Consider the following 11924-nt stretch of genomic DNA (forward strand, 5'->3'; position numbering starts at 1 on the left):
CATTGCATTTTTTCCATAAACAAACTGATTATCGATCGCGTTGTCGGTAATTGGATCCCAAAAGTCCATTAGCTTCACCCTTGCCTTGTCACGCCTACTTCCAATTAAACATACAGGCCACCACGACAAGGGGCGGTCCCGTCTGACAAGTTAACAGAAAGCGCATTTGAACTGCACTTATCTGGTCCAATAAAAACAGTCTATGAAAGAACATGAAAACGTATTTCCTAAAAGCATGGTAAGTTTGAATCAAAGTAGGTAGGCATTTCATTGCAGTTTTTACATAAATAAACAGAAGATCGATCGTGTTTTCGGTAATTCAATCCCCAAAGTCCATTAGCGCCACCCTTGCCTTGCCACGCCCACTTCCAATTAAACATACAGGCCACCACGACAAGGGGCGGTCCCGTCAGACAAGTTAACATAAAGCGCATTTGGACTGCATTAATTTAGCCCAATTAGAACACTCCATAGGATTCCCGCATGACCAGTTCTCCACTAAAGTTATTTGATTTTTTCGGCCAACGACAGCAGTCCTTCTAGTCAAGCTACCAATTAGCATTTTTTGTCGCATTTTAGCTACAAATAGGTAAGTTTACACAACTGCCATGCTAACTGCAGAAATCGACAATTAAATCGTGGAAATCAAACTACTGTGATAAAGGAAGTTGGCGTTAAAAGGGATTACAAGAAGACTCGATTAATTGTGACGAATTTTAAAGGCAGGTTAAAAGAATAATGGTAGCCGTAGGCGATAAATTTAAACGTTTGATACTTCAAAAACCTTTCGTAATAGCATCTTAACACTGAGGATTCTAATGATAGCATAACAGCCACCTCTATAGTTAATGTTTAACTCCAAAGCTGAAAAGACATTATTAATAAACTTTTAAACAAATTTGTTTTCTCCGTTGCTTTAAACCAAAACATTTATTTTCACTTTACATCGCAGCGAATCCAACAAAATATTTGAAATGCATAAACGGAAAATAGGTGGACAGAACGATTCTACTGAAATCAACTCAGTCAAGAATCAACTAATATTAACGTTATCTTTTTATAATCATAGTTAAATCTTATGGTAAGTGGAAATTCATTCTTATCTAACCATAATATGTTAACCATATTGTGCTTTACTTAGTTGCAGGTCTATCGCCTAAAGCAAATTTTTGCGCAAAAGCGACGCTGGCTATCGGAGATGAACATTCTATTCTTGTGTTGTGTGTTCGTTGTGGCACAAATTGTTTATTCGGAGGCGAACAGATTGTCCAGAATCGCTTTACAGCCAAATACACAGAACTGGAATAACAATGCGCTGAAGTCAGGAAGCGCTGGCATTGTGAAACCCAACCCCTTTTTGTGGAGAAACCTGATTGGTTTAAAGAACAAAGGTATGGCTTTGTACGATGACTTTGCAAGGAAGTCTTTGCAAGACAAAAATAATACATTTGCTGAGTGTTTAATAACAAAACAAATTACGTTTGTAGAGTGTCTTGAAATGTCCATATTTTCACTTATATATTCCGGTATTACTTAGTCACAACAGCATGAACGTTTACAGGAATACATGTCCACGTTTTCAGGCAAACGATCTAGACAGTCTTTATCTTACGTCCCTATTTGCCGACCATTGCCTCATAAATATCATGTTAAGTTATGACTGTGGGTGCACGAAACTGGCTTCCTCTAAGAAGGAAACAGTCTATGCTAAAATAAGCTTAGACCAAGGGAGTACTTAAGGATTATTTAAAAGTCAACTCTTGCTTTATACACCTTCAACCTACGATCGGGTATGCTTTATGGTTGAATTTTTTACATGTTCAAAGTTAGCGCGTTTTATATATTGAAATATGAAAATACTGTAGTTCTTCACTATGTTTTACAGTTAAATTTTGATATTTGAAGTTGCACTATTTTACACTTTGCCAAAAGGAAACATGTTTTAAAATCAGTCAATGAGCTGAATTTACGTGATCGTGTATATTGTTTTCTTCTGGTGTTAAATTTAGGAAGAGTTGGACAATTAAGGAAGGACTTAGCTGCACCCCAAAAGTTCCAAATTAAGGGTACTGCAGCTCTTAAGAATGGAAACCTCAAGATGGACCTTAACTTAGACACTGCTGATAGCAAATTGCAGTCTGCCGTTAATGTTCACTTGGACCCAGCAGTTGGCAAAATTTTCTTATCTTCGGCATCAACACAGCCAACATCAGCAACAACGAATGGACCTGCTACTACAGGTCCCACATCTGGTCCAACATCTGGAACAACTGCTGCAGTAACCACCAGTGCAGGTGGTGCTTCCACCACAGCTGTAGGAGCTACATCTGGGCCTGGCTCGACTTCGACAGGTCAGCCGACCACAGCACCGACAGGACCCCCTACTCCACTGGTTACATCAGCGACTACCTCCGGGCCCTCTACAACTGCACCCCCATCTGGTCCAACAGCCGGAACAACAATAGCAACAACTGTAGCAGGGATTACCAGTACGAATGGTATCCCTACCACAGCCGGAGGAGCCACATTGGGAGTAACTACGAGAGCGACATTGGTGCCACCAACATCCTTGGGCTCATCTTCAACAACTGCTCCCGGTGCATCAACTCTGCCTACAAGCAAACCAACATCTCCCGTAGGGGCGGGGGTTACCACGAAAGCGACTTTGGTGCCACCAACATCCTTGGGCTCATCTTCAACAACTGCTCCTAGTGCATCAACGCTCCCTTCAAGCCAACCAACTTCTCCAGTAGGGGCAACAACAATGTCAACCAGCGCGCAACCTACCAGTGCTGTCGTAACAACATCAGTGATGACCACTTCAAAGCCAACTGGAGCTGCACCGAATAAAATCTGCCTAACTCCCGATAAAGGTAAGCGATCCATATCAATATCGCATTTATTGAGGTAAGTTATGCTGTGAATATTACATCAAGAATGTCGACACGCTAAAGTAAACTGAGTGGTGGTTAACAATGATGACTTGGGTGAGAGTAGTGATAGTGAACAACGACGAATGTCTTTCTTTTAGTCTTCTTGGGTATTTAATTAGCTGTCTACTGAAAAGTTCTCAACTTCCTTTGAAACTTCGGAGAAACGAGAAATGCGCCATTTTGTAGAATACCTTAAGCCACTGCACATTAATGGCCGGGTGATAGTGTGCAATAGCTGAGCCAATGAAATGGCAGCATTTCCATTAGTAATACTGGTAGAATTCTATTAATTACATGTTTGTTAATTTTAATATATTCAACTCGTAGCAGGAACCAACCTTATAAAAATACATCAAGGAATTGCTACAGTTTGATTTCTTTTCACATTTCAGTTTTCGTAATAGTAATTGCCAAGCAGGTAATGAACGCCCACAATGCATTCCGACGTACTCATGGCTCCCCTGATCTGCAACTCGACGAACAAATGATCTGTGACGCTCAGAAATTCGCCCAAAATATTGCTTATAGAGGAGTTCTGGAGCACCAATCAAGTGCAATCCTTGCCCGAAAAGGACTGGGGGAAAACATTGGAATGTCTTGTACGCCTGCTCGAAACGGGCCCCTGAACTACGATAAAGTAATCAAGATGGTGCGAAGTGTGGCTAAGCGCTGGTAAGAGTGTGTTTGCTGTTGAACATTTCGGATTTGTTACACTGATGTTTAGAACAGAGATTGAGGGGTCCATACTATCCATAAAGGCGATGGTCGTTTGTTAAAGATCCGGTGATTTTAATTAAAAGACTTTTCTTTTATTAAGCTACACTTTTCCACTATGACAGTACAATATACCTATCGTGTTTCCTTTTACCCAAATTATTTTCTTTGGGCTTAGGAAAAAACCTTAATAAAACTAATTGGTAGGAACCGTAGGGAAAGTGAAATAAACAAGTTAGGGATGGATCAAGGGGGAGGGGGGGGGGGGGGAGACAAAATGAGGACAATGCTCTTGGTAAGGTTATGACGAGCTAGTTTTTTGGCAAAAAAGAAATTTAAAGTATTTGTTCGTCCACCTTCCTTTCCTTCCCTTTTTTTTTTTTTTTTTTTTTTTTTTTTTTTTTTTTTTTTTTTTTTTTTTTTTTTTTTTTTTTTTTTTTTTTTTTTTTTTTTTTTTTTTTTTTTTTTTTTTTTTTTTTTTTTTATGTTGTTCGGTAGTTAGTATGGCTAGTTTGTACACAAACAAGGAATACGTTTTCCCTTGGCACTTACCCTTATTTGACATATTAAATTTTTTGCATTAAATAAATATGTAAACCAGAACTTCCTTTTTGTGGAATTAAGGTTATTTGAACTGAACTACTAACTAGTACATTCAAATCGTATAAGCACTATTAAAATACAAGCATTTAAGATTTGTTAATCAGAACTGCTTTGATTAGAGATGGATTCCCCCTTTCCCCTCTAACGAATACCATACCACTCTCCGATTTTAGTTTGTTCCTCTTTTCAATTAATTCATTACAGGTACGATGAGGTCTGTGAATATAACTTCGACAAGCCGAATTTTGCTCCGGGTACAGGTCATTTCACCGAGGTCGTTTGGTCAGGCAGCAGGAAGCTCGGTGTTGGTTACGCCGTCGGAAAGAATGCCAAATTTCCCGGATATGTTTGCGTCTACGTTGTTGGCCGATACAGTCCCGCTGGTAACAACGTTGGAGCGCAAAGACTGGAGACGAACGTCAAGAGAGGGAATTTCAATGAAGGTTACTGCAGGCGAAGGTCAAAAGCGCCATCCTTTACTCTCATCCCTGTGGATAAGAGAAACCATATGAAAAACAAGTTTAGTCACGCCGCAAGGTATTAGGCCAATGGGTGACTACTATATTACATCTAAATCATTATGATACAAAATTATGACGATGGGTTATGGCTGTAAAGAAACGAAAGCATTCACATTGTTGATTACAAAATAGGTTATTCGAGGAAACGGATTCAAAAATGTAATCTAGCTAGTATTTATAAGTATTCTTATAGCGGAAATCACGTATTTAACGAAGACATCCTTATATTTCAATGAAATAAGTACAAGGGAACTGATGTAAAGTATTTTACATTGTTAAAATGAACCAGGGAATAAAATAGTCATCCAATAAGAAACCTTAACTGATGTGTAATGCTCGTAAAACTTCTTTCTTTGACTTAAAAGGGGAGGCGAGGTGGCCTAATGGTTAGCGCGCTGGACTCCGGATCGAGCTGTCCGGGTTCGAACCCTGGTAGGGCAATGCGTTGTGTTCTTAGGCGTGACACTTTACTCTCAAAGTGCCTCGCTTCACTGAAGTGTATAGATGGGTCCCGGCGAAATTAATGTATGGGGGTAGCCATTCGATAGATTTCTCTCTCATGCAGGGGGGAGTAGAAATACTCTTAGCTGTTTAATGCTACAGGAACTGGAATAAGCTCTGGCCTGATGGGCCACTAGGCTCGTATACAGACTTTACCTTAACCTTCGACTTAAAGGAGCGTTTGATCTGTTCTACTTATTAAGGGAATCTTGTTTCTTGAAGCGAAATTTTCTATAAAATTAGCACTGCTATCGTATGTTCTTCGGCCAGAAAATCTTCTCTCGAAGTTTCTCTCCACTCGGCTGTATAAATGGGTTCGGGCGAATAGGCCATTTCCGAGTTACTCCTTGCCTCTGTTTCAAAACGAGTCTACGTGCGAAACCATACATATGAAATGAGTTTCACCTACGGATCAATTTTTTATGCAAATCAAACTCATTTTCATTTGAATGGTTTCGCACGTAGACTCGTTTTAAAACGGAGGCAAAGGGTAACTCGGAAATGGCCTATTTAATGCTTGGGTGGGGAGAGGGAGGTGGGGAGGGGGGGGGGGGGTGTAACTCTTCGATGGACTAGCATCCAATCCAGGGTAGTATAAATACCCTTAGTCGGTTAATTAATGCTACGGAAACCGGGATAAACTTCAGCAAGATAGCTCATATTGTCCCGAACCAGACTTGTTTATGCTTGACGCGATTATAAAGCAGTGGAAGTCACTAGCGCACTCAATAATTAGTTAACATATAATTATAATGATAAAAAGGCATTCAGGTCTTTTGTCTTCAAATGGCTTTCGTGAAATAACCAATAATTAGCGCTGGGTTTACTCTTCCGTTACAAATGTTAATAATCTAATAATCTAAGCTTTAAAATGGTAAAAGAAAAATCCCATAACAAATTTGGCCCCAGGTGTGAACTGTGTACGATCGCGATCAACGGAGATTTCCGTGTCAACGTGGAGTTAGGAAGTGCTAATCGAAGTCCTCATAAATGATGTGGACTAATTCAAGCTATGAGAAAACGGAAAATGTCATTGACCAAGAGAGACCCAAAGAAACAATCTGTCGCTCAGAGAGAATTTTGTTACTAACACAATAAAGGGTTGCCATATTTTAAATTTTTAATAGGCGAAATGGACTCGTCTGGTGGGCGGAAGAAAGTGGATATACGTATTATTTTGATTTGAATTGAATTTAAACTTGTATAAAAGAGGTGTGAAAAACCTGCAAAAACGGGTCAAAAGAAAGACCTGTGGTGTGGAGTACTGACTAGAATTCTTTCAGCCATAGAATTGTTATTATAAAACAAACCATTCCGTTGAATAGATGTACAGTAGATTTGTGGCTTATAGGTAAGACGTTTTATCACTCATATTTTGGGTTAACATTTGTCATCAGAATCGAACACCTCTGGCTACTCGAGCTCTTGGCTGCCTCGATTCCTATAGATGTTAAGTTGTTAACTTTTGTTTCCTAATTTTGGGTAAACATTTGCCATACGTGTTAATTAGGGAACAAAGTGAAGGAAATAAGGTCCAGGAATAGTTAACAATCTTAAAGAGGACTGAGGAGGACACAAAACATGTAAGAGGTATTTTATAGTCATAAGAAGATTATTAATATATAATGTACAGTACATTATTTTATTTTATTTTAACTTAATCAAGAAATTAAAGAGAAACAGAAACGCATGCATACAAATGAAATACCAACAAAGTTAATTTCAAGGATTTCTTTTCGGATTCACTTCCATCAATGACGTTTAAAACATTACGTTCGTATTTGAACTGAGAAAAAAGTTAGCTAAATATAAAACACTACATCACAAAGCTTTTATCAGTTATCTGTCTTTTTTTTTCTAATAAAAGAGACTGCTGAACAAGATCGAGAGCCCTGAAAGACTGGGGCTGAGATTGTTCATTAAATTTGGACAGCAGCGTGACTAGTTTTATCTTCAAATTACAGATAGTAATAAGATCTAATCTCTTCACCAAAGTTGGGGAAAATCGCCAATTGCCACAAAACATGCAAACTGTACCCAGTCCATTGCGCCAACCGCACCTAGACGCCAGAGGAACTTCACAGTGGTCCATAAACGTGACGAATCAGAAGGGTGCAGCTCCTGTCTGTCCATTTTGGACAACATAACGTGTTAAAACTAGGTCTTAAAGTTTGCGAAGATTCGGGATTTACGTGATAATGTAACAGTTTTAGTGATAATTTTACACTCCATATACCAATCCTTCCAGAATTTTTCAAGAAACAAAACTATTTTCAAAAGGTGCAAAAACTTTAAATTTCCCAAATTAAGTAATTAAGAGCCGTTTTACTTCTTGATAGGTTTTTCACAATGGTTATGCTATTGGTGTTTCTCGAAGCATCCTCCCTCTTTGATCGTAAGTAGACCTCTATTTAGTGATCTTCCGTGTGCTGAAATTTGTTTTATTACATAAACATCAGTGAAATACCAGGAAATCTTTCGCACGAAAAAATCATATCTTCACACGTGAAAATAACATGTTATTTTCACATGTGAAGATATCGATTTCGAAACATTTTCTGACAAGTTTGCCCTGTTTCAATGCTGAATGAGCCAAAGTAAATCGATATTAAGTCGAAACATCTTCGGATCTTCCTCGGCAATCTTCGGCAATCTTCGGATATCTTTGGAAATTTTCGGAAAAGTTCGGAAAATGTTCGGAAACATTCGTACGACCTTCGGACAACATTCTGCAAATCTTTGGAAAATGGTCGGCAATCTTCGGAAAATCGTCAAAAACATCGTAATTAGTAGGTTTAGGTTCAAATCGATATCCCACTCGTTCGCTGCGCTCACTCGTGAGATATCGATTTGAACACTCGAAGATAAATTTTATATCTCCGCGCAACCATGTAATATCCTCTATGTATGTTGCTTGTTGGTCTCGTGGTAAACACGAAAAATTTTAATGCAGTGCTGTGGCCGGCAAAGAGTGCCATGCTGTTTGCTTGGATGCAATTTTCTTTTGTCTTTTGTCTGTTTTTGTTTGTTTGTTGTTTATCAAATAGCTGACAGTTCCAAATTGTACGCACGATTACAGGCAACGGCGATACGTTATGACATGAATCCTCATTAAAGAACTTCTATTAGCCATTGCCTTTGAATACGTCGTCTACTCTGTTTTATATATTTTTATAATAGTTAAAGTGCAAGGGAAAGTTTTAAAACCCGGAAAGTACAACATTAGTGGTTCCATAGACGTTTTGCCAAGTGGAAAAGTGAATCTCAGCCTGACAGCTAAAATGATAGGTGCTAGACAAAGCGTCCAACCTGCAGGACTCACCCCAACAACAAGCGCCAGTGCTGTCACAACGTCAAAACAATCTGAAAGAGCTGCACCTCCAAAGGCGGGACTCACCACAAGCCCAACCGAGGCAAATAGAAATGCAGGTATAATAGGCCGTGAGAGTAGTGGGAGGAGGTTTGATTGAATGGAAGAGTTGATTCGGGCTGCCTCCCCCCCCCCCCCCCCCCCCCTCTCCCTCCCATATCTGTTGTTATCGATACGCAGGGATCGGAATACTCCCCAAAAAGAAAACCTTGATTATTATGTCCTTTAAATTAACGACAGGCATAGCATTCAGTGTGGCCTTATAGCTAGCGCGGTATAGTATTTTGTAGTGATTTCGTCTAGAACTGTTTATCAACATTTCTTCTCTCCTAAGGAAATATGCCGGTTTTAGTCTAGCTGCATAACCAATTGCACCTGGTATTTCTTACATTACCTTATAATTACCAATTACCTCAGTCACTTTGCTTCACCTCATTCTTACTTAACTTAGTTCACCTTACCCAACGTCACATCTCCACGCCTTACCTCACATCACCTGACCTTACCGTAGTCCACCTCGCCTCACCTTGCCTCACCTCACCTCGCCGCACCACACCATACCACACCAAACCTCTCCGCACCTCACCTCACCCTCACGTCACGTCACGTCACCACACCACACCTCGCCTTACCTCACCTCACCTCACCTCACCTCTCCTCACCTCACCTCACCTCACCTTACCTAACCTCACCTCACCTAACCTCACCTCACCTCACCTCACCTCACCTCACCTCACCTCACCTCACCTCACCTCACCTCACCTCACCTCACCTCACCTCACCTCACCTCACCTCACCGTACCGTAGCCAACCTCCGCTCTCCTCTCCTTTCTTTATTTGTTACCATACTTGTCTGTTTTCATTCCTCTAGCCGTAGGTTCCAATGAGAGGCAGATTGGACTCGACACTCATAATCAATACCGACAAAACCACAACGTTCCTTTTATGCAGCTATCTCAGGAACTTAACGGAGATGCCCAGCGATATGCCCACAGACTTGCTCGTGAAAGTTTATTTGAGCATGACCCAAATAACAAAGACCAGGGTGAGAACATTGGAATAGAGTGTGCCAAGGGCAGTGATGCAGATTTAGTAAAGAAAGTCGTCGATTCTTGGTAAGTACAACCTGCCTGCTGTTCAAAGACTGTGCTGCATGTGTAACTACTGAATGGTCTGCAATTTAGCTAATTTACACTATGTAAAGGTCTTCTTAAAACACCCACATTATTATGGACAAATGTTTAACATTCTAATATTTTTCCATCAACAAAAATATAAGATTAAGTCAGAAAAACATAAAGGTTTAATTTTATTCTTCTTATGCTTGTGATCTCAACAAACTTTCAAGTAACATACGTTTCAGACGGAGAATTCCTTTAATACGGATTTTTTTGTTGCCCCATTCAGTGTCCGTATAGACGGTGTGCATGTGTTTATTTATTACCCATGACTTAATCTGAGACTTTAAAGAACAAAATAGATTTCAAATTGATTTGGCTATCCTCTCTGTTTTTAATTTGAGAAAATGATCGGCAGTTGGTATCAGTCTTGTTAACAAGCGCTAGCTTCGAGCAAGATGTACGAGATTTAAACCTGAATGCTCTGTTGTTACTGTTGTTGCAGGTATTTTGAGGTTTGCGACTACAACTTCAACAGTGGGACTTTTTCTGGTGGCACGGGTCACTTTACTCAAGTTGTGTGGAAGGGAAGCACACAGCTTGGTATAGGCTTCGCCAGAGGATCGTACAGCTTTGACGGGAAAAAACGGTTTGACAACTGCCTGTTTGTTGTTGGTAGATACAAGGAACCAGGAAACATGATGAACGCTTTTAAGCAGAATGTGTTCAAGGGAAGCTTCAAAAAGGAAGCCTCATGCCCTCCACAGGGGAGTAAGAAAAGTAATATTTTCAGTGGGAAGAAAAATGCGAAAAACCTCTATGGAACTGGTTTTGTGAAGAGAATGCATGTATTCTAATTAAAGAGACTCAGGTCAAGGAAACTTAAGCCTTGTTAAAGGAAATTAAAGATACAAATGTTGCCTTGCCTTGTCTTATTTTATCTAACGTAAGAGATGCACAAGTTATTAGTCAGTAAAACAATAACTGAGAGAATTTTTGCGTGCTTATTTTTTATTTTTTTATTTGTCGGAACCTATGATCGATGAGAGTAAAGACCATGAACTTGAGAAATTGTCGCGTCTTTCCCCCCCCCCCTCCCAAAAAAAAAAAAAAAAACAGGATACGGCGAGTTGTTAAAAGTCAGCTAGATACAGTTTCCCACATATTCGTCCGCTTGAAGTGGAAAAATGCGTCCTTGTGATGCTCATGAGCTGTCATACGCGCGCGCGCGTGATTTTGCGATGATGTTTCATCTAGTTCCCAGTTAAATAAAATGTTGATCAAGTCGCTTGTGTCACCTGTCACTGAGCAACGTAGCTACAGAGACCTATGATGACTTAGTCTCCAAGCAGGTAAAGGTGTCCCAATAATTTACTAGCATACTGGCTTAGTCAAACAGCAGGCAGTTTGAGAGTCATTATTGCATACGAGAAGCTAAGAAACTCGATTACTTTAATTTGTTATCGAGTTCCCCATTGTAGTGAGCTTACGGGTACAATGGCAACATTGAAGTCATTTGTTGTGATCTTTGGAGGAGGCAGTTGTCAGAGATGGTGTCCAGTTTTCTTTTGTATTTCCTTGGGTTTGACTTATTTACTTATATATTTATTTACATATACAGTTTTCGAAAATTCAGATTGACAAGAGATAAATAAGGATAAAATTTAATTTTGTTTACTTCAAATGTATCAGCCAGATCTCACCTAAAACGTCTTTGAAAAGAAAATTATATACCAGTATTCACGGTGTTGGGCGTGGAAAACTGACAAACATCTGACCGGAAATAAATCGATCTTATGGTACAAGTAAAATGTTTTGGTTTAAAATGAATTTTTACCTCTTTTTGATGTGTGTTTCGGGCTAAAATTTCTAATCTAAATTACTATTGATTTTATAGTAACAATACAGGTCTTTATTTTCTTTTGATGCTAACAAATTTTGTTTCCTACTCTACATCAACGATCAAGCTATCATGACTTATTTGGTAAAAATATTTATTTCTGAGTATGTTTGCGAGACCTCAGAGCGATAAAAGGTATTGGAAAAAAAGGAAACAATTTAGTTTTAATTTTTTGGGAAATATTTTTAGGTTTTAACCTAAAATTTTATGCCTTTGTCAAGGAGGTAATAAAATTGTATTCATGGTGCAGGGCGTGGAAACCTG

The 11924-nt window shown here is 39.4% G+C and overlaps 3 protein-coding genes across 4 annotated transcripts in view; all 3 read left to right on the plus strand.

Annotated features, from left to right (window-relative positions):
• Window positions 1-507: 507 nt before the first annotated feature.
• LOC144649623 (uncharacterized) lies at window positions 508-5093 on the plus strand. Of its 2 annotated transcripts, none has more exons than XM_078509151.1 (5): window positions 508-589; window positions 1142-1391; window positions 2010-2873; window positions 3326-3605; window positions 4455-5093. In XM_078509151.1, exons 2-5 carry the CDS (start codon window positions 1199-1201, stop codon window positions 4792-4794), a joined length of 1677 nt encoding a protein of 558 aa, XP_078365277.1. In that variant the 5' UTR covers window positions 508-589; window positions 1142-1198; the 3' UTR covers window positions 4795-5093. The 2 variants fall into 2 exon arrangements, with proteins under 2 accessions (XP_078365277.1, XP_078365278.1); XM_078509152.1 differs by lacking the exon at window positions 508-589 and adding an exon at window positions 619-722.
• LOC144649636 (uncharacterized) overlaps window positions 3988-11924 on the plus strand; it is a 73135-nt gene continuing 65198 nt past the window's right edge. Inside the window, exon 1 of the mRNA XM_078509169.1 lies at window positions 3988-4136. The gene's annotated coding sequence lies outside the window, so the exon portion shown is untranslated. The remainder of the gene's footprint in view (window positions 4137-11924) is intronic.
• On the plus strand, window positions 7622-10617 carry LOC144648169 (ectin-like). The gene is made up of 4 exons (XM_078507798.1): window positions 7622-7667; window positions 8453-8701; window positions 9514-9757; window positions 10266-10617. The coding sequence occupies exons 1-4, from the start codon at window positions 7622-7624 to the stop codon at window positions 10615-10617; spliced, it is 891 nt and encodes a 296-aa protein (XP_078363924.1).

Source organism: Oculina patagonica, chromosome 4 (genome assembly GCF_052425735.1).
Source record: "Oculina patagonica isolate OP01 chromosome 4, crgOcupat, whole genome shotgun sequence".
In the NCBI taxonomy this organism is placed as follows: Eukaryota; Metazoa; Cnidaria; class Anthozoa; order Scleractinia; family Oculinidae; genus Oculina; species Oculina patagonica.

Bases quoted from the DNA above. Each gene is read 5' to 3' on its own strand.
- LOC144649623 (XM_078509151.1), top strand. From the start codon at position 1,199: ATGAACATTCTATTCTTGTGTTGTGTGTTCGTTGTGGCACAAATTGTT. The intron at 2,874-3,325 runs GTAAGCGATCCA...TTCACATTTCAG, and splicing joins CTGCCTAACTCCCGATAAAG to TTTTCGTAATAGTAATTGCC. The intron at 3,606-4,454 runs GTAAGAGTGTGT...AATTCATTACAG, and splicing joins CGAAGTGTGGCTAAGCGCTG to GTACGATGAGGTCTGTGAAT.
- LOC144648169 (XM_078507798.1), top strand. From the start codon at position 7,622: ATGGTTATGCTATTGGTGTTTCTCGAAGCATCCTCCCTCTTTGATC. The intron at 7,668-8,452 runs GTAAGTAGACCT...TTTTTATAATAG, and splicing joins AGCATCCTCCCTCTTTGATC to TTAAAGTGCAAGGGAAAGTT. The intron at 8,702-9,513 runs GTATAATAGGCC...TCATTCCTCTAG, and splicing joins CGAGGCAAATAGAAATGCAG to CCGTAGGTTCCAATGAGAGG.